This window comes from Furipterus horrens, unplaced genomic scaffold (assembly GCF_987537825.1).
Source record: "Furipterus horrens unplaced genomic scaffold, mFurHor1.1.pri manual_scaffold_10, whole genome shotgun sequence".
In the NCBI taxonomy this organism is placed as follows: Eukaryota; Metazoa; Chordata; class Mammalia; order Chiroptera; family Furipteridae; genus Furipterus; species Furipterus horrens.
The window spans coordinates 38,337,441-38,360,635 of NW_028327180.1; the positions used below are offsets into that span (position 1 = coordinate 38,337,441).

At 50.9% G+C, this 23,195-nt stretch overlaps 1 protein-coding gene across 4 annotated transcripts in view; it reads right to left on the reverse strand.

Annotated features, from left to right (window-relative positions):
- Nucleotides 1-11,105: 11,105 nt before the first annotated feature.
- GNG7 (G protein subunit gamma 7) overlaps nt 11,106-23,195 on the reverse strand; it is a 117,528-nt gene continuing 105,438 nt past the window's right edge. For all 4 annotated transcript variants that reach the window (XM_090289235.1, XM_090289234.1, XM_090289237.1 and 1 more), the window contains 2 exons: nt 16,925-17,042; nt 11,106-13,327 (listed from right to left, as the gene is read on the reverse strand). In XM_090289235.1, the coding sequence (XP_090145361.1) occupies nt 13,202-13,327; nt 16,925-17,005 (207 nt within the window). In that variant the 5' untranslated portion in view covers nt 17,006-17,042 and the 3' untranslated portion in view covers nt 11,106-13,201. The remainder of the gene's footprint in view (nt 13,328-16,924; nt 17,043-23,195) is intronic.

Below are 23,195 nucleotides of genomic sequence, written 5' to 3' on the forward strand. Positions count from 1 at the left end.
ATGCATCATTTTCCTGATTTTCCTTAGTTGTCTGTTTTCTCTTGAAGTTCATTGAACTTATTTAAGATGGTCGTTTTTATTTTTGTCTCATAATTATTAGGTCTTCATTTCTTTAAGGTTGTTTCTGTGCTGGCTTAGGGGAGGGGCTCTCATGGGTGAAATAATTTTTTAACCATTTTAATGTAGCTGGTTTTGGCTTTGCACTTTCCTGGGATATTATGACTTTTTAACTGGTTTCTGGAGTTCTCTTAAAGCGTTTTTAGACAGTATACTGTTAAGTTCGTGTCTCTGTGGAAGAACAAAGTGTGGGGCTTCCTATTTTTCTAAAGGATTGGGCTGGCCTGGCAGAGGGTCCCTGGTTCATTCTTTGGGTGTTCTAGAGGGAACAGGCTATGAGGCAGAAGCCTGTCATTCTTCCAAAGTTGTGTAGTTTTTGTATTTTATGCTGTTTTAGTTTGTAACTAGCCCTATAGAAATAAGGTGATTAAAACAGGGGGAAGTGATAGCAGGGCCCAGGTGTTAGAGTTTAGCCTTAATTGATAGGCTTAAGTAATTGAAGATGTGACTGGATAGACTTTCTTTATCACCAAACCTTTGCTTCTGGAATTTTGCCTAGAGGGTGGCGGCAGGCAGCAGGACCCCAAATTGCTTTTCGGTAGCATAACTACTATTGAATCAAGATTAAAGCATTTCCATCTCCCTAAAAATTATCCTGTGTCTTGTTGTATCATCCTTTCCTCTAGCCCCATAGCCCAAGGCAACCAGTGATCTACTTTCTGTCTCTATAATTTTGCATTTTCTAGAACTTCATGTAGACTTTTATGCTTTGCTTCTTTCACTTAGCGTAATGCTTTTTGAGATTCATTTGTGTTGTTTTGTGTATCAGTATTTTGATCTTTTTTATTGCTGTGGATGTCTGTGACGCGATATTCTAGCGTCCGCATCGTTTAGAGCTGCGACTCAGAACATGGCGCGTTCCTAGAAGCCGCTTTCGGCATCAGTGGGCGGCAGCGCGTGGACTTGCAAGCGTGGGGCGCGGGACCAACCGACGCCACTTCGTGTTGGACAGTGGAAGCTGGAGAGCCGGGCTATTCGGACTGAGCCAATTGGTTTCCATGGATCACAATAGTGCCAGCACTGTTGTTCTTCAAGTCTTAACTCAGGCCACCAGTCAGGATACTGCTGTGTTAAAGCCAGCTGAGGAGCAGTTGAAACAGTGGGAAACACAGCCAGGTTTTTATTCAGTGTTGCTGGTAAGTTGCTTAAAAATAGTTATTATTTTTAATAAAATGAGACACTATTCTATTGTTTAAAAACCTACTTGTGTTGGTGGTTTACTTAGTGAAACTGATCCAAATGTTTGGCTGCCATTGCACTGCCATTTACTAATTCGAGGCATGGCACTTGGAGGACATTTAAGAGATGTTTATTGTTGGGTGAGTATACCCAAGCAGGGTATTGGTAGTATCTGCTTAGAAGGTTACACTGCCAGTTTCTATTTTAGCCTGTAAATGCTGCCCTCAAGACTGTAAAGGAGGAAAGAGGAAGGACATCTCTAAAATCAGAGAAGGAAAACTCTGACCCCAAAAAACCTCCGCTGCCTTGCGGCATACCTCTTCAGGGGAAAGACTAAGGGAGTAAACCCCAACAGAAAATCCGGAGCCGGAGTCCCTAAGGCGGTTTGACATTGTAGTCAACACCGGCAACTCCTGCGGCGCACCTGAAGCCAAGCTGTATTGACTTTGTCTTTCCCTTGGACCCTTCAGCTGCGAAGAGAGGGGGGGTCTGCTGCATGGGCAACAGCAGACCCTCCATATCACCCTGCCCAGGCTCTGTAGCTTCAGTTTCACTTGAGAGGACACTCCAGCGTCATCGCAAGATGTCGACTCAACATGGGAGGAGACAGATACCGGTTATAAGCTCATCCGATTGGCGAAGGAAACGAGCGCCAGGGGTCTCCTCTGACGGTGGGAGAGGTCATCGCACCTCACTGGACAGCTACCGTCTCGCCATGGCTCGCCTGCCCCACTGGGTGCGTGGGGATCAGAGAGGCGCCTCTCGAAAAGTGGGCCACAAAACACCCGCACCAGTTAATTCCAAGCAAACAACAAGAAAGAAGCCTCCGGCTCTTCGCCTCGCTAGCTGGAACATCAGGACCATGTGCCCCGGACTTACTGCAGACCTTCCGTGGATCAAGGGTGCCAGGAAAACCGCTGTCATCGATAGGGAACTGGCACGACTAAACATCGACATTGCGGCTCTACAGGAGACCCGGTTGGCCGACAACGGAACTATCAGAGAAACCAACTACACCTTCTACTGGCAAGGGAAGTCTCCGGACCAACCAAGACAGCACGGTGTTGGGTTCGCTGTGAAGAACACGCTTGTTAACTCCATAGAGCCACCCACAGGAGGCACAGAGAGATTACTTACCCTCCGATTGTCAACAACTTTCGGCCCAGTCAGCATTCTTAGCGCGTATGCCCCAACCCTCTGCGCCACCACCGAAGAGAAAGAACAGTTCTACCATGCACTGGACGAAGCGTTATCCAAGATTCCCAGAAGTAACGCTCTCTATCTCCTTGGAGACTTCAACGCAAGAGTAGGAGCCGACCACATGGCCTGGCCCACCTGCCTCGGAAACTTTGGGAGAGGAAAGATCAATGAGAATGGTCAGCGACTGCTTGAGCTTTTGTGTCACCACGGCCTGTGCGTGACAAACACATTCTTCAAGTGCAAAGAGATCCATCAGGTGTCATGGAGGCACCCCCGCTCCCGTCATTGGCACCAGCTTGACCTCGTCATCACCAGAAGAACGGATATTGGCAGCACCCTCCTCACCCGCAGCTACCACAGTGCAGACTGCGACACGGACCATGCCCTCGTGGTAAGCAAGGTGCGCATAATGCCGAAGAGGTTGCACCACTCCAAGATGAAGGGTCGCCACGCATCAACACCAGTTGTGCCAGCAACCCAGTTAAGACCCAGCAATTCATCAACAAGATGGAAGATGCACTCGGCGAGGGAGTGGCGGCAGATGACATTATCGAATCCAATTGGCCACGTCTCCGCGACGCCATATACAACTCCGCCATTATTGCTTACGGGAAGAAAGAGCGGAAGAACGCTGACTGGTACGAGGCTCACTGGGAAGAAATGGAACCCGTGATCGAGGCTAAGAGGAAGGCCCTACTGGCTTACAAGGTCACGCCCACTCCCAGTACACTTCAAGCTCTACGGGCTGCCAGGAACAAAGTCCAGAAGACCGCCCGCCACTGTGCCAACACCTATTGGCTAAACCTGTGCAGAAGCATTCAGGAAGCCGCCGATATAGGCAACGCACGAGGAATGTATGAGGGTATCAAGAAGGCAACAGGCCCAATCCCCTCCAAGATCGCCCCCCTTAAGTCCAAGACAGGTGAGGTCATCACTGACCAGGAACAGCAAATGCGGCGGTGGACCGAGCACTACCTCGAGCTGTACGCAATGAAGAACACCGTAACAGACACTGCTCTTAACGCCATCCCAGACCTACCAGTCATGGAGGAGCTAGACACCCCACCTACTGCGGCAGAGCTCGGCAAAGCCATCGACCGCCTCGCTTGCGGGAAAGCACCAGGAAGCGACGGAATCCCTCCAGAAATCCTAAAGAGCGGGAAACCAGTCCTGCTACAGCCGCTCCACCATCTACTCTGTCTCTGCTGGAAGGAGGGTTACATCCCCCAGGATATGAGAGACGCCAACATTATCACCATGTACAAGAACAAAGGAGACCGCAGTGACTGCAACAACTACCGGGGCATCTCTCTCCTCAGCGTCGTCGGCAAAGTATTCGCCCGGGTCGCTCTTGCCCGCCTGCAGACCCTTGCTTCCCGCGTCTACCCAGAGTCCCAGTGTGGCTTCAGAGCTGGCCGATCAACAGTGGACATGATCTTCTCCCTACGCCAGCTGCAGGAGAAGTGTCACGAGCAGCATAAACCACTCTACCTCGCCTTTATCGACCTCACGAAGGCGTTTGATCTGGTCAGTCGAAGCGGACTCTTCAGCTTGCTACGGAAGATTGGCTGTCCACCACATCTGCTTGCTGTGGTCATGTCCTTTCACGACAACATGCACAGCACGGTGTCCTACAACGGCGCAACCTCTGAGGCCTTCCCAGTCAGCAGCGGAGTAAAGCAGGGCTGTGTCCTCGCGCCTACGCTGTTCGGAATCTTCTTCTCCATGCTCCTCCAATACGCCTTTAAGGACTGCAGCGAGGGTGTCTTCATTCACACCAGATCCGATGGCAAGCTCTACAACCTGGCCCGTCTACGAGCCAAGACCAAAGTCAAAGAGGTGCTCATCCGTGAGATGCTCTTCGCCGACGACGCAGCTTTGACATCACACTCCGAAGAGGGACTCCAGCAGCTAGTCACTTGCCTTTCCCACGCATGCAAGGAGTTCGGACTAGCCATCAGCCTGACGAAGACGAATGTTATGGCTCAAGGCACGGGGACTCCCCCATGCATCACCATCGACGGATACACCCTGGAGGTTGTCAACGACTTCACTTACCTCGGGTCCACCATCTCGAGCTCTCTGTCAGTCGACTTGGAGGTCAACCGGAGAATCGCCAGGGCAGCCACAGTTATGGCCAGACTGAACCGGCGAGCGTGGAACAATTCCAGCCTCACTGAGAAAACCAGACTGCGCATCTACCAAGCCTGCGTACTCAGCACTCTCCTCTATGGCAGCGAGACGTGGACCACCTACGCAAGGCACGAAAGGAAACTCAACAGCTTCCACATGAGGTGCCTGCGACGCGTCCTGCATGTCGCCTGGCAGGATAAGGTCCCCAACACCGAGGTGCTGAAGCGAGCCAATATGTGCAGTTTGCATGCAGTTCTTAGCGAGAGACGCCTCAGGTGGCTCGGCCATGTCAAAAGAATGGATGCAGGCCGTATCCCCAAAGACCTCCTCTACGGCGAGCTAGCAGAAGGCCAGAGGATGACAGGGCGCCCAAAACTGCGGTTCAAAGACATCTGCAAAAAGGACATGACACAATGCTCCATCAATCTCAACACATGGGAAGTTCAAGCAGACGACCGCCTAGCCTGGAGGCTCGCGGTCAGGCAAGGTACGTCACGCGCGGAGGCTGCGCGCAACGAGGAGGCAGTCCAGAAAAGATCGAGGCGGAAGCAGCGTCAGCAGCAGCAACAACAGCCATCTGCCTTCACCTGTACCAAGTGCGGCAGGGATTGTCACTCCCGAATCGGACTGCACAGCCATTCTCGGCAGTGCAGATAGACTCTCAGGAAGCTACGCCATCGTCTCTCGAGACGGACGGCTGCCGACGACGAGTTCTTCTTCTTCACCTTCTGGCAACCATATGAATGAGATATTGGCCCGCTTATAGCTCTCTGACAAGTTTCTGGGCCTCTCCTCATTTTCCTCACTTTTTGTTTCTTCTTTCTGCACTGGTTGACTGCTTGTTCCTTCCCTATGTTCCGATTTGTTGACTTGATCCCTGGTTTTCTTGCCCTCACCACTAGTTTCATATGTGTTTTTGTTCATTTCAGCAGGACTAGCCTTCATTACTTCCCCATCTTATTTAAGACCTGCTGTTAGGTCTGTAAGCATTTTTATAATCAAAGCTCTGAACTGAGCCTCAGAAAGATTTCCTATCTGCTGCTTCGTTAGATTAGATATTTACTGTCTGGTCAGCTGCATCACTGGGATCTCTATCATGGTCTGTGCCATCCTGATCATTTTGTGCTTACCTTTGCTTCTTGGGCAGGGCTGTCACATCTCCTATGCTATAGGGGGTGGAGGCCCATGCACTCGTCACAGCTGGGCGACCCATCTCACCATGCTGTGGCATTTTTTTTTGCGGGGGTGGGAGTCCAAGATGGTTTCCTGCCGTTCACGCTCCGCTGAGGGACCGGGAGCCTCCTCCTCCGTCCCCACCCCCTCTGGGCCTCACCTTCCAAGGCAATGGAGGTCTGCCTTCCCCAGCTTTGGAATCGCAAGCTGATGGGTCTGGTCTGCAGCCAGGGGTGCTACCCTGGCACTTCTAGCCTCCCCCTAAATACGGGTGTCTGTGCTTACTGCTGTCCTGCCTCTGTTGCTGCTGCTGCCGCGGACTGCACAGCTTGAACTCTCCTCCCTGGCTTTGCCCCTCCTACCCGTCCGGACAAGCACCACTTCTTTATAACTTCATATGTTGGACTTCCGTTTATTTTCTGGAACTTCTGTTTATTTGTAGTTTTGCGGTAGTTGTATTCCTTCTTAGTTGTGGAGGGAGATGGGGCATGTCAGTCTAGGCCTCCATCTTGGCCAGATGTCTCCTGTGTTTGTTTGCTTCCTTGTCCCAGGGAGAGCTGTCACTCCTACTATGTTGTAAGGGGCGGAGCCTTAGGTATTCGTCATAACGGGTGACCTGTTTCACCACGTTGTGGGGCTGTATGCGGGGGAGGGATCTGAGAAGGAACAATGCTGCTTGTCCAGCACTCGCCCCTTTTCCAGGCATTTCTCCCACTTGCGGACAGGAGTGGCGCCCCTATAGCTGTTGCCCTGGCTGTCGTTCTGAGTGGTTGGGTCTGCGGATGTTCTAGGACCATGGGGGCCCTTTAAACAAGCGGACTCTGCTGAGAGACCGGCAATTTCTGCCTCCGTCATAATCCTCACTGGTTTGCACAGTCAGAAGCAATGAGGCTTGATTTTCCCCGATGCTGGGACAGTGTGCTGCGCTGGTGATAGGCTGGGAACACTCCCCAGGGTGTCCCTCCTGACTTTTTAAAACTTGTAACTGCGCTTTCTGCCAGCCTGCTGCTGTTGTCGCTGCTGCTACCACCACACCAAGCCCTCTCTGCCCCGGCTCTGCCCCTCCTACCTGTCTGGATGAGTATTTCTTCTTTATATCTTTGTTTGCTGGACTTCCATGTAGTTTTATTTTCTGGAACTTCTGGCTGTTTCTAGTTTTGAGGTAGTCATATTCCTTCTTAGTTGTGGAGGGAGATGCAGCGTGTCTGTCTACGCCTCCATCTTGGCCGGAAGTCCCTTGAAATTCTTAATTAAAAAGAAAATTTCAGTTACATTTGACAGCCAATATTGTTAGTTTCAGGTGTATAGCAGAGTGGTTAGACATTTATGTAATGAAGTGATTCGCCGTTAATTCTGGTACCCACCTGGCACCATACGTAGTTATTATAATATTATTGGCTACATTCCCTATGCTGTATCTTACAACCCTGGGGATTCTTAATTTTGGAACAAGGGGCTCTGCTAATTCTGTAGCTGGTCCTACTGAGGCTCTGTGACTCAGCATTTGCCATTTCTCCCCCTTTGGTTTCAATGAACTATTTGAAGGGGAAGATTCTGGAACTAATACTGGTGTCTTAGGTTTGTGTAGTGACTGCACTGATGATCATTTTGAATTTTTTACTCTCTGTGGAGGCAACATATGCTTCATTTGGGTGTGTCACTCCTGCCCAGTTAGGGATCTGGCCATACCCTCCTCCTGTCAACACCAGCACTGGGCCAGTGGACCCCGTGGCCCGCCCCTTCCTGCTTCGCGAGGGCTGGGTGTCTGTATTCTGCGCTGCACGGAGCCTAGTCTACAGTTCACATCAGGTTCTCTACATTCCGTGGTTTTTTGCCAAGTGTATAGTGTCATGTGTCCATGACTGTGTCCTATGTAAGTGTCGCTGTCCTAGAAATGCTCTGTGCTCCCCTATTCATCCTTCTCCCAAACCTTTATCTTTTTACCAGCTCCGTAGTTTCGCCTTTTTCCAGACTGTCATGGAGTTGGAATCATAGAGTATAGGTTTTTCAGACAGGCTTCTTTCACTTATCTCCAGCGTTTACAGGCGCCACGTCCCTGGCTCGTGGCCCCTTCCTCCATCCTCACACCAGCAGTGTAGCCTCTTCCATCTCTGACTCTGACCCTCCTGCCTCCCTCTTGTGAGGACCTTTGATATCACTGGGTCCATCAGGGAATCTAGGACTGTCCCTATCTCAGGGTCCTTGACTTAATCCCATTTGTGAAGTCCCTTTTACCCCATGTAAGGTGACACAGCCACAGGTGCTGGAGACTAGGATATGGACATCTTTGGGGGTCATTCTTCTGACAGCACTGTGCACAGGCTTGCTTGTTCTAGAACATTATATAAACAGAATCATACTGGCTCTCCTCTCACATAGGGCTTATTTTGCTTGGTGTGAAGTTTTGCAAGTCACTCAGATTATTGTGATTAGTATTAGTTTATTCCTTTATATGCTGGGTGGGATTCTGGGATATGAATGGGCCACTGTTTGTTTATCCATTCAACTGTTGCTGAAGACCTGAGATGTTTCCCAATTTTGATTATTATGAGAAGAGCTGCTCTGAACATTTCTTCCAAGACTTTGTAGACATATTTTGATTTCTCTTGAGTAAAAGCAAGTGGAATTGTCAAGTCATAGAGTAGTTGTGTGTTTAATTTTATAAGAAACTGCTAGACCTTTCCCCAAAGTGCCTATAGCATATCACACCCCCACCAATAAGCTCTGAGTGCAGGTTGCTCCATATCCTCCACAATGCCAGTCTTTTACATTTCAGCCCTTCAGGTGAATGCTGCGTAAGGTTGTACATTTTTTTCTTTTTCTGGTAAAATATACATACTATGACATTGAGTGTTTTAACCATTAAAGGTACAATTCTGCAGTGTTACGTAACTCACAATGTCATACAACCATCCCCACCATCCATCTCTAGAACTTTAATTGTATTTTTTCCCATTATCATTTAACCCCTTTATACCCCTCTCTCCTCTGCAATCCATCTCCAAAACTTTCTCAGCTTCCCAAACAGAAACTATGTCCCTGTTATACACTAATTCCCCACCCCCTTCCTCTATCCCCTGGCTCCTACCATCTTCTGTCTTGATGCATTTGACTCCTCCAGGAACCTCATATGAGTGGAATCACACAGTATTTGTCCTTCTTTTACTAAGCATAATGTCCTCAAGGTTCATCCATGTCGTAACAGGGGTCAGAATGTCCTTTTTAAGGCTGAATAACATTCCAGTGTGTGGATGGACCACATTGTGTTGACCCATTCATGCACCCACGGACGCTTGGGCTGTGCCCACCTTCTGGCTGCTGTGAACATGGGTGTGCAAATACCTCTCTGAGTCCCTGGTTTCAACACCTTTGTGAGAACACACCCAGAAGTGGGATTGCTTTCAAACTGTCTTCTAATCCTATACTTTTTGATACACAAGGGATAATTTTTACATAGTGAATTTATAAATGTTTTATGCAGAGAAAGTTCTTTTCTACTCAGAGGTTGCATTCACCCATTTGCAGATTTATTATTAAAAATTTAACTTTTCATGGTGTGGTGTGAGTTGGGCCATGACTCACTGGACTTCCCTGGAGCCTCTCTGGTGGTTGGGGCTGGTCTCTGGATGACTGGCGAGTAGGGGTGAGATGCAGATCTTCCCAGGCTCCAAGCCCTTGCAAGATCCAGGCCCTTCCCAAGGGGCCATGCCAAACAAACAATCCCAGCTGGTGGGACACATCGCTCATGTCATACAAATAACCTTTCCCCTTATATTTTCTAACTACAAATCACAAAGCCCATCAAAGTTGAAGGCTACTTGAGAGTGCTGCTGCCTGGAGTGGGTTCCATTCATGCTGCCCTTTCCTGGGGGCAACTGAGAGGAGTGGGGATAATGTGGGGTAGCCCCTGCCCCCCCTACCCCCCCGCCGCCCCAGCAGTGACTAGGAAGAGAAGGGCTCAGAGCTGGAGACAAGGAGTAGTGAGCCTTTTTATTGTGATTAATTCACTTTGTATTGACAATTCCACACAATATTAAAACACCGTGAGAAAGTGGAATTTTTTTAAAAATCAGAAATAAAAACCACCAGACATCCAAAGGCAGGTGGGGTAGAACCTGCCAGAATCACAGATTGCTTCTGAAAACTAGGAACAAGTTGTCACAACATTTGGCAATGGTTTCTGCGGACAGAGGAGGAAGAGGGCAGAGTGTCCGACATATGGCTTGTTTTTAGGGGACCCCATGGCAGGCTGGCTTTTTATAAGTGCTCTTGAAGGATGAGCAACTTTTGGTGACCTCACTTTGGCCGGAAATGCCCCTGGTCGCTCACGCCTGGGGTGAGAGTCTGAGGAATCAGGGGTCTTTTCCTGCTCCAGCAGGGCTGGGGCCCTTCCCATGATGGATGAGCTGCCCAGAGGCCCAGAGCTGTCCTGGACCAGTGGCAGGAACATCAAAGCTAGAAAGACAGCACCTTCCTTCCAGCCCAGTGGGTTTACATCCCCTGGGGCTGAAGGTCACAAGCGAGTCACTTCATTCTTGGCCTAGGAGTCACCTTTGGGAGGATGGGGCACGGATGCGTGTTCTAGCTCCTTCCCAGAGTTGGGGCCAGGCAGGTCAGGCCATTAGTGACACTGAACCAGACTGCAGAAGACAGGGAGACTTTGCACCTCCATGCCAGCCTTCTGTGTCTGTGTCTTCAATTTTTTCCGCCATGACATGGTTAGATGCTGGTTTCCCAAGGCCTGTGCTGTCACCACCACCAACTCCCTAATGCATGGGGCACTTCCAGTCCCCAAACTCTAGAAAACCATGTTTCCATGGTGGATACTTGTGCCAGGAATGCACAAGCAGCACACGTTGTTGTGAGAACACTGATGCTTTAGGTTTACACTATGGACAGTGAGTTTTACTTTAAATGGGGAAAAGAAAAGGTTCCCCCCCCCCCCCCAGCTGTAAAGAAAACCACAGTGGGACTTCGGTTGATTGTCACCTTCCTGAGGTCTGGAGGCCGTGGGCACCTGGAATAGGCAGCTGAGCAGGTGCGGCAATGAGGTGGGAAACTGACTGTCCTCACCCTTGCTGGCCTCAGTTTACCCAGACCACTCCATCCTTGGGCTTTCTGACTCAGAAGCCTCCCCAGGCCCAGAATGGAGCTCGTTTCAGAGCTGGGGAACACACTGCCAGGCTGAGCCCATAGCAGGCCACAAAGCTGATGAACTCGGCTTCAACCCCACCTCCCTCAGCTAGGGGTCCTGGACCTTGCTTCCTGCTGGCTTCTCCAGAGTCACTTGGGTGGGGGATACATGGTGGGGCTGGGCTTGGAATGGCTGGCAAAGCAGAGAGTGGAGAGAGAGGTGAGGCCTGGGCCCCTGGGGGTTCCTGATGCTGAAATCAGGACCTCCTTCCTTCTTCTACATGGCTGGACAGTGGGGGACACTGGAAGGGTGGGCATGCAAGGATCTGATGCAGGCTCAAGGGATTAAGGCTTCTGTCACAGAGCCTTGCTCTGTCACCTGCTCCCTGCCCTCTCAGGTTAATTCCCACTGGGCCCTGGAAGAGGGTTTTGTTCCATCCTGCTGGGGACAGTGAGAGAGGCTCGGGTTGGCACGGGCTCCCTGCCCACTGAAAAGTGGCTTCAGCCTGGAAGCCTTCATGGCTTTCCCCGTCCAACTACAGGTCTGGAGGTGCCGGGCTCCCCAAAGCCCCTGGTGCTCCCAGACCGGCTGAGGAGAGCTGGGTGCTTGGGAGAAAACTCAGCCTGCCAGCCTGTACCCTGTGGGAGCTGGACAGAGGGTCACCTACTAGAGCCTTCTTAGCTCTGGCAAGGTCTGAGCATTGGCCCAGGCTGTGAGGTGAGGGCCTGGGCCTGGCAGCTGTCCAGGATGCTGCTGGCGTGGGCCTCAGACTCTGACGTTCATTTGGGCCACAGGGGCAGAGCTGGGCTGGTTTCTTCCCACAGTTTGCCTCCTGCCTCATGACAGGACAGACGGGACCCCTGAGTTCAGGGCTTTATGGGGCCTTGGCAGCTACGGTGGCACTGGCAGAGGGGAGGGAGGTACATTTGGCCCCATTCTCTTGTTTCTTTAACTGTCAATGACATAATAAAGGGAAAAGTAATTTTAAAAAAGGCCCCTTGCCCCCAACCTGACTCCATGACATATCAAATTTCCAAGGCTGTTGGGAAGAGTGATGATCTGTATTCATATGCCTCTCGCTTCCTCCAGCCAGAGTTCTGGGTCTAAGGGGCACAAAAGCAAACAGAGAGCCTCTGAGGCCTTCCAGCTACTTCCAGACCATTTAACACCTTTTCACACCAGGCGTCAGGTGGCCCTGCCCACCAGGATGCAGTCTGTTTGAACAATGGCCATGGCTATAAGTGAAAGTGGAGAGAAGAACCAAACCAAGACAAAACCCCCTGAAGGGACATATGACCGAGTATGATCATAGCTTCTAATTGCCCACATCAATGCCATGTGCTCAAAAACAAAATAAAACCCAGCTGGCTATTCCAGGGACCAGGCAAGTTGTTGAAAATCTGTTTCTGTGATGGGTGGGATCCCCAGGAAAGGGCAGGGTCATGCATGGCTGTGTAGTGACACATGCCATACAGTAGGGTGATACTTGGCGACACAGGATGCATTTCCTAGGCAAAGCCCCTCCTGGCCCCTAAAATCCACCTGTGCGTTATTGCACAGTACAGCTTGGCCATGCGTCCAGCCACCAAAATCTGATTTTAGCAGTAGAGAATTACAATTTTTTAAACAAAACAATATTTCCCAAAATGTTCGTTATGCACCCCCACCACCACCACCAAATTTCACTCTGCTTAAAAAAAGAAGAAAAGCACTGTAGCAGACGTATTTTTACAACTGGCCAACTGTGTGAGAATGGCCAGCCGCCAGGCTGCCCAGGTCACCTGGGGCCAGCAGCCAGCACCCCCTTCCTTTCCCTTCCCTTCCTCTGACCATCTCTGGGCCACAGCTCAAAGGGCAGGTGAGAGCGTAAAAGATGGTGACCACATTGTCCAGACAGCTCAGTCCTTCCTCACTGGAAGTCGCTGTGTAGCCAGCAGCCACCTTTTGGCCAGGCCCTGAGGGCTATTCTGTTCAGTCTGAAAACCCGTCATTACCAGCGGGTGCATTTTACCCCATCCAGGCAGTGGCAATGTTTTACACTTCTTTTGGCATTAGAAGTATCAGGGATGCAAAATGCTTTGCTTCAACTACATACTGAATGATGCCCTGACAGAGAGAAAGAAGGGGAGGGGGGAGAGAGGAGAGAGAGGAGAAAGAGAGAGAGAGAGAGAGAGAGAGAGAGAGAGAGAGAGAGAGAGAGACAGAGAGACAGAGAGAGACAGAGAGAGACAGAGAGAGAGAGAAAACGAACACGGGAAAACCAAGCTATAGAATGACACAAGGCTTCTTGTCCTTGAAGGGGTTCTCAGAGGCGGGGACACCGACCAGCAGCGGGTCATTCCGGGCGTGCTGCTCACAGTAACTCATGAGTTCTGATGAGGCTTTGGAGACCTGAGTGTGGGCACAAGGATGAGAGAGAAAAGGTAAGAGGCTGATACATGTGTGTCCACAGCAGCACATTCACAACAACCAAAAGGTGATTATTGCCCAACATGCATCAGCTAATGATAAACACAGTGTGTCCCTCCACATGCTAGAATATTACTCAGCCATGTAAAGGAGTGAAGCTCAGACAATTACTACAACATGGATGGACCTTGAACACATGACTCTCAGTGAGAGAAGCCAGACACAGAGGTGTGTGATTCCATTTATGTGACATGTCCAGAACAGGCACATCTAGAGACAGAGTGGATTCATGGTAGGCAGGGGCTGGGGGGTACCTCCTGATGGGGTGAGGTTTCTTTTTTGTGGTGATGAAATGATTTGAAATTGGACACAGGTGATGACTGCAAACACTGAACATACTAAAGATCACTAATGATATATTTTGTTATGTGTATTTTACTACAATTTTTAAAAGATTTTAAAAAGAAGGACTGAGCCTCCTTCAGCGGGAGAGGCCCAGACTTCACACAGAAAAGGTCAGAATGAGATGCAGCCTCTTTAGGAGTCAGTCTATGACTGTCCTGCCCAAGAAAGGACAGAACAGGAAGACTTCTGACTGGACATTGGCACAATCGAGAGGCATAAGGTGAGCCTGTCTGCCTTTCCTTTCTGTGCAGTCTGAACCCACTGGGGTCCAGTGACCCAGCGAGGGCAATGACTCTCAGGACACCCTGCATCAGAGTCCCCAAGAGAGGAGGGAGAAGGGAAGCCGGCATGGGGAAAACATGGCATTTAGCATCTGGGAAGCTGAGGGTCACTACGTGCTTCGTTCCTCCTGGTCATGCATTTGGGGGTGCTAGTGGCTGTCCCACTCTGCTTGCCCAGCAGGGCTTGGGAACTAGGCTACAGGCATACTTGGCAGGGGCAAACAGGACATGTCCGTGGGCCCCTGGATTCCATCCCAGGGGCGGGCAATGTCTGTCCACAGGGCTCCCTTTCTTAGCCCCCCCCCCCCCATAAGGCGTGCAGGAGCTGAGGTGGTGGGGAAAGAGACCACGCTTTGTAAAGCAGTGGCAGTGTCTGTGACATGGCACACTAGAACACCAAGGACGTCCCAATCTCGTCCTGGGGTGCGGGATGCTCCTGCCCTCAGACAGCGACAATTGCCACTGTCGTGAGCACGCCAGTCGCTTGTGGGATGGCTGCCTTTGATGCGCAGATGGAGCTTGGTTTCTAGAGTCCTATTTGGAAAGTACTCCTCCCAGACGACAAAAATAGTCACCGGGTCCTAAAATAGCTGAGGCTGTGGCTCCAGCTTGTGCCCCCTCAACCCCCACCCATCCCTGGCTTTGACAGGAAGGCTCTGCCCACAGTGCCAGGGCCACCATACTGCTACACATCCAGGCCAAGGGGTACCTCTCCTCTGCCAGGCCATGGCTGGGTGAGCCTTTCAGGCAGGCTGATGCTCTGTGGTGCTGATCGTTGTTTTTGGGGGGATGCAAAACCTCAGGCGGGACTGAAGAGAGAGTGGGTCACGTCCTGACTCCCCTCTGCCTGACTTTCAAAGGGGCGGCTGGGGGCTGCTCCTGAACATCAAACGGGTGGGATGAATCACGGCTCCGCCAGGGCTGGGAGCTGGCACCGCTCACAAAGAAAAACCACTTCAACCAGGCCCTTCTCTTTCTTCAGCCTGAAGGAATGCTTTGAATGTGCAGAGTTCTGGAACATTCAGCCACCTCCTGGGAGGCACTACCCCCCCCCCCAGCAGCCCTCCCCCACCCTAACTGGCTGGTGGAGGCCCAGGGGCCCATCAAAACCATTTCCCACTCTTCCACTGCCTGGCCGTCAGGTGTGAGTCTGTCTGCGCCTGGCTGGGCCATCCCTTCCTAATGAATTTCTGTGACCAGTAGGGACTGGGACGTGACAGGTGCTCAGGAAAGCGAGTCTGAACAAATACATGGGTTGATAGTTGATTTTGTGCTTCTGCTTGGCTAGGCCATGGCACCCAGAATGTCTCTAGGAAGGTACTTTCTAGATAATACTAACAATTAAATTGGTCGGCTTTGAGTACAGTATATCAGCCTCTACGATGTGGGTGGGCTCCATCTAATCAGTGGAAGGCCTTAAGAGAACAGACTGAGGTCCCTGCAAAGAAGAGAATCTGCCTCCAGGTGGCCTTGGGACTCGAGCTGCACACCGACTTTCCCTGGATCTTCAGCCTGCTGGCCCGTCCTGCAGACTTCAGATTTTCCAGGTCCCATGATGGCATGAGCCAATTCCTTAAAATACATCTCTCTCTCTCTAACTATATACACACATCCTGTTGGCTCTGTTTCTCTGAAGCACCCTTGATTAGCCCAGAGGGTAGCTGGAGCAGGTATAATCTAGAAGCGTAAAGCACCAGAGCCTTCTCAATGAGACTCCCTGGTCCTCACCCGACTATCTACAAGCTGAGGTCTGGGGCAGGAAACAGCCCCTTGGAGGCATCATTGTCCTTTGAAAAGGGAGATGGGTTTGGTGAGAAGTTTCCTTTGAAAGTGCCAGGCACTTTCTCGTATAAGCAGCTATGACCAGCCATTGGTCCATGTCCTTGGAAAGAAAGAAATGTGTGCCCTGGGTGTTGTCCTGATGTACCCTCATGGACTTAAAATCCATCTACATAAACACAACGTGCCCACCCTCACAATGGAATATTACTCAGCCAGGCAAAGGAGTGAAGCACTGACACTCACTGCAAGGTGAATGGACCTTGAACACATGGTGCTCAGTGAGAGAAGCCAGACACAGAGGGCCACACAGTGTGTGATTCCATTCATGTGAAATGTCCAGAACAGGTAAGTCCACAGAGACATAAAGTAGGTTAGTGGTTTTCAGGGGCTGGGGAGGGGGGTTTGCTAAGGGAGATGGGGAGTCTTTTTGGGGTGATGTAATATTCTGAACTAGACAGAGGTGATGGCTGCACAACACTGTGAATGCACTCGATGCCACTGAATTGTGCACTATAAGTAGTTAACTTGATGTTATGCAAACTTTTTTTTTTTCTTAAATCTCTGTAGAGCTGATGGTGCAATGATGTGCTATTTTATTTTGCTTTGTGTGTTCCTGGTCCCTGATGGGTTAAGTATCTGTGAACAGAAACTGCTTGTCTTTTTTCTTTATTTAGCATGAAAAGCAAACATGCTTATTTCGAAAACTTCACAGAGCACAGAGGTGAAGAAAGCAGGCGGTGAGAAGCTCTGTCTCTATCCTTCCTGCATCTGCTGTAACGATGGGGATGAGGGAACAGAAGAGGGAGAAAGTGCCTGCCTCGTGCTGGTCCTTTGATGGGGCCAGAGGTGGCTCTCACTGGGGCTTCCAGGGAAGGATCCCGAAGGCTAGGGGGAGGTCAATTTTATAAACCACTATGGCACATGGGATCATCACAACCCACGAAGCAGCTTTACATCAGCTGTGTCTTTCTGCTGAGGAAACTGAGGCTCAGAAAGGCTGAGTGGCCCGTGGCTGCGCAGTGAGAGGCACAGCTGCAGCACAGCCCGTCCTCCTGCACAGGGAGCCACTCTGAGCCACGGGCTCTTCCTTTTCCTCTGCTGCCCTGCTCACCTTGATTCGCTGGATCCCGGCTTCGATGCGGAGCTGCTCCACCAGTTTCCGGGCCTGGGCGATGTTGTTAGTGGCTGACATCGTCTGCCATCAGCTCTGGGCCCCGTTGTCCAGAGAGCTGTGGGGAGGAACAGATAGCGTGAGCCAGCTCAGGGGGCCCCAGGACCACACGCAGCCGAGGACAGAGAGGCAGGATGCCCCCACCTCTGGGAGCCCTCTGGCCAATTGCCCCACCACCCCATAGCCACGTTGTGTGTCCTCAGGTCAGATGTGGGAGGCCTGGCTGAACCCCTCTTCTCCCACAGTTCCCTCCTGTGGCTGGTGGCTGGCTGTGACCACTGAAGGTCCCCAGGAGAGTTCATGAAACCACAGCATTGGCTACTGGTTGGCTCCAGATGAGGGACTTGGCAGAGAAAAAGCACCAGTTTTCTCTGACCCGTACCCTTGTCCCAGGGACTCTGGAGGTGGGGCTGGGTCACTCTCTGGGGTGACGCCATCCTGGGCACTGAAAAGTGTTTAGCAGCACCCCTGGCTCCACCCTCTTGGTGCCAGGAGCACCCCCACTCATGATGACTGCATTTGTTACCAGACATGGCTCAGTCTCCCTTGAGGGGCAGATCATCCCTGGTTGGGACTCCCTGTCTCTGAGGCAGATCACTGGGGACACCATACACTGTAGGTCTTGGGCCTATCCCCTCCTTTCTGGAGGGCTGGGGCTATTTCATTCCTTCATTTGTCCGTTCGTTTGTTCTGCAAAACCTCACAGAGAATGTCTTGCCACATGCCCTGCGTAGTTCTGAGAATCGAGCTAATGGCATTCATGTGCACATGGGTGCCCGGTTCAGACTTCAATGCTTTCTCCCCACTCACCCCACACCTGAAGCCCAGCTGTCTCTGGGACCAGCTAGCAAATGATCGGGGCTTTCGCACCCAGCTGCTCAGCTTAGGGCAGGAGCAAGAAGTGCTGGCTCTTTCCTGCTGCGCCGTGGCTTTGGGGTGACTTGATGGGACAGTCACAGGGGAGAGATTTGTCAGAAAGTCCAGGACAGTGGCTGCTAGAGACTGTAATGCAGGGCCGTGCTCCCTCAGAGGCCTCCGGGGGTGGGGATCCTTACTGTCTCTCTCAGGTCCTGGGAGTCCCTTTGGTGTGGCTGCATCACCCTCATCTCTGCCACGGCTGCCATATGGCCTGTGTCTGTGTCCATATTTTCATTTTCTTATAAGGACACCAGCCACTGGGCTCAGTGTGACTTCGCCTTAACTAAGTAATCTGCAACAACTCTATTTCCAGATAAGGCCCCACTCTGAGGTTCCAAGTGGGCACAAATGTTGGGGAACCCTAACATCTGTGTGGATGGTGTGCTTGGAGTAACCTACTTCATGTGGGTGGATGATTCCTGATAAATCCTCCCCCACCCCAGGTAGACCTTCAGCTAATCCAGATCCAAAACATGAAATTGCATCCTGTTTTTTCTGCACCAAATCCCTGTGGGCCTGCCTCCCCAGCACCCTTAGGAATTGTGTGTCACATGTCACAGTTTAGGGGATCAGAGAGCCTCTCCATCTGCTCCCTCACCCAAAAGAAGGCTCACCCTTTATCAGGCCAACAATTCCTGCTTTGTTCTTACTTGAGATGGTTTTTATGTTCCTTCCACGATATTTTTAGTAATTTATTTTAAATCAAAATTTAAAATTTGACATGCCTGTTGATTCACATGCAGTTGTGGGAAATGACAGAGGCTGTGTGTGCACTTTGCCGTTTCCCCCAAGGATGACATCTGGCAGAACTGTAGTGAGATCACAACCTGGGTGGTGACTATGATGCAGGGAAGACACAGGACATTTTCACCCCCAGTGTCCCTCCTACGGCCCTTAGACAGCCACACCCAGGTCCCTCTAACCCACCTCCATCCCTGGCAACCACTGAGAGGTTCTCCACATGTCTGTCATTCGGAGAAGTTTATATAAACACAAGCATAAGGTATGTAACTTTCCCCCCACTTGGTGTCATTACCTGGAACACTGGGTGTGCTCCTGGCATTGAAAGGGTAAGGTGGGGGTCAGGAATGCTCAACCCCCACAGCGCCCAGGATGCCAGAGGGGTGGGGTGGATAGAGGGTGCAGAACCCAAGTTCAAGAGTCCTAGGAAGCCCCCACCCCGCCAGGCAGACATCTAACCAGGTAACTAAGTAGCGCTCTGTGTTTCTGTCACCATACACTGTATCCCTGTCTGCTTGGTAGTCAGTAGGGCCAGGTTGCTGCAGAAAATCAAAGGCAGATTTCCAAAAAACTTCTTATTTGGCAATCAAAAGGAATGGACTGTTGACAAACACATCTTGGATGGTGCTCCAGGGAGTTCTCCTGAGTAAAAAAAAGCCCCAGAGGTTACATGCTGAACGATGCCATTTATGGGTTATTTTTGAGATGACAAGATTGTGAGAATGAAAGAATGCTGGGTAGTTGCTGGGGGCTGGGGTTGGTGGGGGCCTGGGGGAAAAAGGTGACATGAAGGTCCCGTGGTACTGGAAATGGGGAACATCTTGACTGGTGGAGGATCCATGCGCCTGCCCAGGTGATAAACTTGCATAGAACTTCATACACACTGTAAATCTGCAGAAATCTGAAAAGGTCGGTGGGCTGTATCAACACCAACATCCTGGTTGTGATATTGACCAGGGGCTTTGACAAAATACTACCATTGGGGTAAATAGAGTGAATGATACAGGAATTTCTCTCTCATTTATTACAACTGCATGTGAATCTACAGTGATCTCGGTCAAAGTTTCAATTAAAAAAAAAATTCCCTCCATACGGCCTGCTCCCTGAGTCCAGCAGACATCCAGCCCCTTTGGGGTCAGAAGAGGCCCAAGTGAGTCTGCCCTGGGCGCACAGGGCCCACGTGTGGGCTTCCCGAGCCCTGAGTCAGCAGATAGCTTCAAAGTAGCCACGAAACATCCAACTCAGAGAAAACCGCCCTGGTTCAGCTCAAAAATACCTAAATTACTCAGCACTAAATATAGATGTGTACAGAGAACAAATGGGGTGGCCCCAGGAGTGTTTTTTTGGAAGGCCTAGGGTTCTGTTCAATGTCCAGTGTGTCCACCAGGACCCCCGGCCACCTCATGCAGCCACCCCAGCTGTGGTCTCCCCTCTGAGCAAGTGGCCCTGAGAGGCCCCCTCTGTGCTGGTGATGACCCAGCCCCAGAGACCAGCCAGAGAGGTGCATGTGTCAGTGTATGTTTATGTCAATGTATGCCTGTGCATGTACACATGTGTATGTGTGAGTTATGTGCATGTGCACATGTGTCAATGAGTATACACACATACATGTGTGTACCGTGTGCATCTGTGTATGTGGGCATGATTGCTTGTATATATTTGTGTGTACACATGTCAGCTTGAGTGCATGCATATATGATACACGTGGGCATGCTTTTGTGTGTGTGTGTGTGTGAGAGAGAGTGCCAACATGTCGAGATCCTGGCACTGGCTGTGTCACCACAGCCCATGCAGCAGACTGAAGTCCTTGTCCTGGCTGTTATGACAGCCAGTCACTGACTCATGGACCAACTGTGCCCTCCAGGGTGAGACCAAGGCCAGCAGAACAGGCAGCATGCTGAGTCAGGTTGGGGAACACTCCTCACCAGCTGCCTCTCCACAGGAGGCACATGATGAAGCAGACACCTGACCTGGCCCACCCAGCAGAGCCTCCAAAGGCCCCAGAAGTTGGCAGAGCCTTGGAAAACTGGGGGGTGGGGGCCAGCGTGGAGCAGGCTGCTCCAGGAGGGAGGGGCACGGTGGCCAGAGCTGTTGGCAGTGGTCATGTTCTTAACTCTGCAGACAGGCTGGTTCAGGCCTGGTGAGCCTGAGGACAAGACTTGGGGTGAGGTTAGCCTAAAAATAGAACCTTGACAGACACCACCAGTCCTGGGCTGGCCTCCCAGTGAAGGGCTGGGAAGTCACACCAGGTTGAATCTGGCTTCTACAAGGATGATGAGGCTGCCTCCTCTAACCCCCGGTAAGCATTGTGAAGCTGTGATAAAAGGGAGGCTAGTCACCCCCCAAATATTATAGACCTGAGCTGAGACATGAGGCTTCAATGCACAGGATTAAGCAAAACCATGGAGATAGTTGGACTTCCTTCAGTGGAAACTGCAAGGATGGCAAAATGGGAAAACACCTAGTTTAGAACAGTTTCTCCCTTGGGCACTGCTGACACTGAGGCTGGGTCACTCTTTGTAGGGGACTGTCCTGGGCACTGTGGGGTGTTGAGCAACATTCGTGGCCCCACCTCCTCAATGCCAGGAGCTCCCTCGGTTGTGACAAACACAGATATCCCCAGACACCCCTAGTGTTCCCTGGGGGCAGAATTTAAGGCCTTTATGGAACTCCTTTATCAGAAGAAAATCTACAGCCAAAAGAGGCTTATTTAGGCAAATTTTTTGGAACTGAAATGGTTCAGCTTGAATCGACATAGTTCTGAAAGAATACAGAAGTGTTTTTTAAAAAGGGGTTTAGTTTTCTTAGCAGTCACACAAGGCCAGAGCTTCCACTCGACTCAACCAACGACACATTTGAAGGGGACAAGAGCAGAGAAGTGGAAGGTGCAGTCCCCATGGAAAACAGCAGATCTGAATCTGCCCCAACCCCAAAGCTGTGTGGCTTTGGGTAAGTTGCCTCCCCTCTCTGACCTCTGCTGGAGTGCTTAGAGCGACACCCCCTCCCTGCTGGCAAACCGGGTCCCACCTGCAGCGATGGAGAGGGGACCTCTTTCAGAGACCTGCAGCAACTGCCAAATATAAATACAGCTGTTGCAGAGAGAGAACAAAAGGCAAGGTGACCTGGACACTGTGCCCAGCAAATGTGGAAGGGCCAGTTTGCTGGAAGCCATTGGGAATCCTGCTCCTCAAAGAGCTTGCTCCACCAAGATGGCTACGCCCCCCTCATCTGTCCAGGGGCTGCATGGGCCAGGGTATCACAAAGAGGACCTGGCCCAGGGGAGACCTGGGCAGAGTTTGAAGTTGATCATATTAAAAGTAAGAGTGGATGAATTTAGTGGGAGAGCCAGAAATTGTGCATCCATTTGCATGTTGTCTGACTTAGAGCGTGCAACTCCCTTCCCCTTCTGAGCCACAAGGTAAGGTACCACTAGGCTCCTTTAAGCTTGCTATGAGTTCCCAGAGTCCATGATGATAGTCCCGCCCAAGTCACTTCCACGTCATTTTTGGATGCTCTTAGATGCATTTTAGCCTCTCATGCCCCAGAGTTGGAAAATTCTCCTGAAGTATCAAGAAGAAGTAGGGCCATTTCCAGGGCCTCATTCCACAGGACAAATGCGGATGTGGTTCCTGAAGATACAACATGCAGGGCATGTCTGGACATGGGAACCTGGGTCTGCCCTGGCCTGGGTCTTAGCTTCTCCAACCAGAACAAACCGGGTTGTTCTAAAAGCTGAGAACGGGTCCCAGTTTGTCATTCCGTGGCTCTAAGATCAGGACGATCTACACTCAGAGCCTTCTCCTAAACCACCTGGACTTCAGATAAAAATCTTTATCTGCGGATTTCAGTTTGCGCAACAGTGGGTTGGCTAACATGGGCAGGTTCCTCTGAAGGCAACCAGATAAGCTGGAAAGAACAGAGAAACACCTGCTTGAAGGCACTGGAGGGCTATTAAGATGGTGAAGAATTTCCAGTCAGGGTCTGTGGGGGTGGCGTGGGGGGAGTGGATAGAAGCCCAACAGCCTGGCTTCTGAGGTTACCTCTTCATGAGGGGAGGGTTTGCTGAGAGGCTGAGTGACACCTCTGTTAGCCTCACAAGGCTAGAGGTACAAAGGGAGGCTGAGACCCAGGGTCTTCTAAGGGGAGAGAGCTTGGTCAACCTCTCTTGCTGTGAGCTGGGACAACTAAGTGCAACACTCTGAGAGTTAGGGTCCGCAGGAAGTGGACAGGCCCAGACAGCAACTGTAGCGCAGTGCTGAATAATCTCAGAGTCTGATATTGGGTTAAGGTGACCGTAGGTGGCTAGCAGCCCTAGATGCTGGGTGGAAGTAGACACATAAATCCTCTCTGGTGAAAAACATCATCATCTTAGGCTTTAAGTGATTTCCACAAACAAGTCAGCAATCACAATGTGTAGCACACAATGAGAAATAACCAGGCACACAAGGAGACAAGACCACACGAACACAAATCAGCAGAAGTAACAGACAATACAGTAACAGGCAATACAGACTCCAGGGTTCTATGCATGGGAGCTGATTGAGACTTTAAA